This window comes from Rhododendron vialii, chromosome 2a (assembly GCF_030253575.1).
Source record: "Rhododendron vialii isolate Sample 1 chromosome 2a, ASM3025357v1".
Classification (NCBI taxonomy): domain Eukaryota; kingdom Viridiplantae; phylum Streptophyta; class Magnoliopsida; order Ericales; family Ericaceae; genus Rhododendron; species Rhododendron vialii.
In genome coordinates this window covers 28,164,575-28,166,968 of record NC_080558.1, presented here as the reverse complement: position 1 = coordinate 28,166,968, position 2,394 = coordinate 28,164,575, and the positions used below count along the sequence as shown (strand labels likewise).

General features: G+C 41.3%; 1 protein-coding gene across 1 annotated transcript; it reads left to right on the top strand.

Annotated features, from left to right (window-relative positions):
- The first annotated feature begins 213 nt into the window (after nucleotides 1-213).
- On the top strand, nucleotides 214-996 carry LOC131317373 (uncharacterized). Its single transcript, XM_058346929.1, has 2 exons — nucleotides 214-586; nucleotides 680-996. The coding sequence occupies exons 1-2, from the start codon at nucleotides 214-216 to the stop codon at nucleotides 994-996; spliced, it is 690 nt and encodes a 229-aa protein (XP_058202912.1).
- The last annotated feature ends 1,398 nt before the right edge of the window (nucleotides 997-2,394 follow it).

Genomic DNA, 2,394 nt, shown 5'->3' with positions numbered 1-2,394 from the left:
ATCCCAAAGACGGTAATTAAGGAGATTGAATCCATTCTTAGAGCCTTTTTCTAGTTAGGTCCTGACCTCAAGAAGACAGGTGCAAAGGTATCATGGGAACACCTTTGTTCCCCTGTCAAGGAAGGTGGGTTCGGCTTTAAATCATTGGAGGTCTAGAACAAAGCAGCGGTAGCAAAACACATTTGGTTCCTTGTTTCTGGTGGGGAGCAATCTATGTGGTGTCAATGGGTTAAGTCTTACTTACTTAAGGGTAAGAGCTTTTGGAGTGTTAAAACCCCATGTGACCCCTCTTGCGTTTGGAGGAAACTCCTTAACCTTAGATCAGTTGTTCAGGCTCACATTAAGTATAAAATTGGGGATGACCAATCAACCTCCTTGTGGTTTGACAATTGGAATCCCCTTGGTCCCCTCTTACCAAGGTTTGGACCTAGAGTTATCTATGATTTAGGGCTTCCTAAAGACTCTACTGTCAAGGATATCATTAGGAGCAATCATTGGACTTTCCCACTAACCCAATCTCCTGATCTTAATGAAATAAGATCTGAATTACAAGCTGTCCCCATCAATGATTCCATTGAGGATAGTTGTACGTGGACTCTCACTGCTTTTGGTAAATTTACCATCTCATTCTTATGGGATCATTTGAGGACACACTTTCCTGCTATCACTTGATGTAAAGTGGTATGGTTTTCTGGGCACATTCCTAGGTGCAATGTGATCTCTTGGATGGCCATTCTTAATAAGTTAGCTACTAAGGATAGATTAGTTAAGTTTGGCATGAAATCCACTTCCATTTGTAGTCTGTGTTTGGGTGAAGAATCCCATGAACACTTGTTTTTTGAGTGCCATATGGCTACACTTATCAGGGGTATTTTGTCCATTAAAACCCCTTATATGGTAGGGTTGGCAACTTGGCAGCAGTGGGTGAACAGGTTGTCCAATTTCAAGGGTAAATCTTTGGCCATCACAATTGTTAAACTTGTGTTCACAGTGTGATCTCTTGGATGGACATTGTTGATAAGTTAGCTACTAAGGACAGATTAGTTAAGTTTGGCATGAAATCCACTTCCATTTGTAGTCTGTGTTTGGGTGAAGAATCCCATGAACACTTATTTTTTGAGTGCCCCATGGCTACACAGATCAGGGGTATTTTGTCCATTAAGACCCCTCATATGGTAGGGTTGGCAACTTGGCTGCAGTGGGTGAACAGGTTGTCCAATTTCAAGGGTAAATCTTTGGCCATCACAATTGCTAAACTTGTGTTCACAGTCTATGTGCATCAAATTTGGCTTGAGAGGAATTATAGAAAGTTCCAGAATCTTAATTGCCCGTCCCCCCCCCCCCCCCCCAAGTGGTTGCTTACAAAATCTCACATTAGGTTCGATCTCTTTCTACTAAAGGGCCCTCTCATTTACTATCTTTGTGGAATATTCATGATTAATCTAAATAGACTTGTTAAATTGGGAAATACTTCTACTCATATACTGTCATTTGCAGGTCATTGTTAAAGGGGGGTTCAGCTTTAAAGCTTTACCTCCCTTGATCCTATATGATTCCAGTCCAAGAGGAACATGGCAGCAATACCAAATCATTCACCAAGGCAACATCATTCAAAGTGACTGGAAGGTCAGTCATTCAGCTTTCTAGCCACCAATACCAGTCAGGTAGTTACTGTTAAATATTCAGGTAGTTACTTTAATCCTTGAACGATTTAGTAAACTTCAACATATGAGTGTCCTTACTATATTGTGTGTTGACCCAGTGAGTTGTGTGCTAGATCCCCATCATTCCTTGTGAGAGGAGGCAATAATTAGTGGGGGAATCTTGTGAGATACAGTGGAGGGAGAAGGTGGATCCCTAGCTATTGGTATTGTTTGAGAGTGGGAGGTGTGAGGTGCCAAGGGAGTAGAAGAAGAATAAGCTGTTTACCTGCTTTGTGCATGATTTTGTCTTTTATTTTGAATGCTTGGATTGTCTTCCGATCCCTGCTTTGTACCCTATTGGCTTATTCAATGTCCAACTAGTTGCATAGTGGAACTAATTAGCTAGTTGTAGCTGCTTCCTGCTACTGCTACTGCATTGTTGTATGGTTCTTTTCTACTGTTTTCAAGTGTTGCTGCATTGCTGTTGGGCTTACCTATTACTGATGGGTAGTTGTCTGCTTTTGGTCACTGCATTTGTAAAATCCAGTAGTGTTAGTCATGGTTAGCTAATCCATATTCATTGCTCATTCTGATGTTAACCTTTGTGGACATATTCATTTCTGAACTGGCCTGTGTTTACCAAGTTTCTTTTCAGTTTTTTGCCTATCCTTGGAGGGATGTCCCTTGGAACGTTTAAGCTTTTCTAGGGGGCATGTCCCTAGCTGTTTGCTCCTGCTATTGTTTCAACCTT

What these genes read in the sequence shown, in the direction of transcription:
- LOC131317373 (XM_058346929.1), top strand. Translation starts at nt 214, where the DNA reads ATGTGGTGTCAATGGGTTAAGTCTTACTTACTTAAGGGTAAGAGCTTT. An exon ending in TGATTCCATTGAGGATAGTT is followed by an intron (nt 587 to 679) that starts GTACGTGGACTC and finishes CTTGATGTAAAG; the next exon opens with TGGTATGGTTTTCTGGGCAC.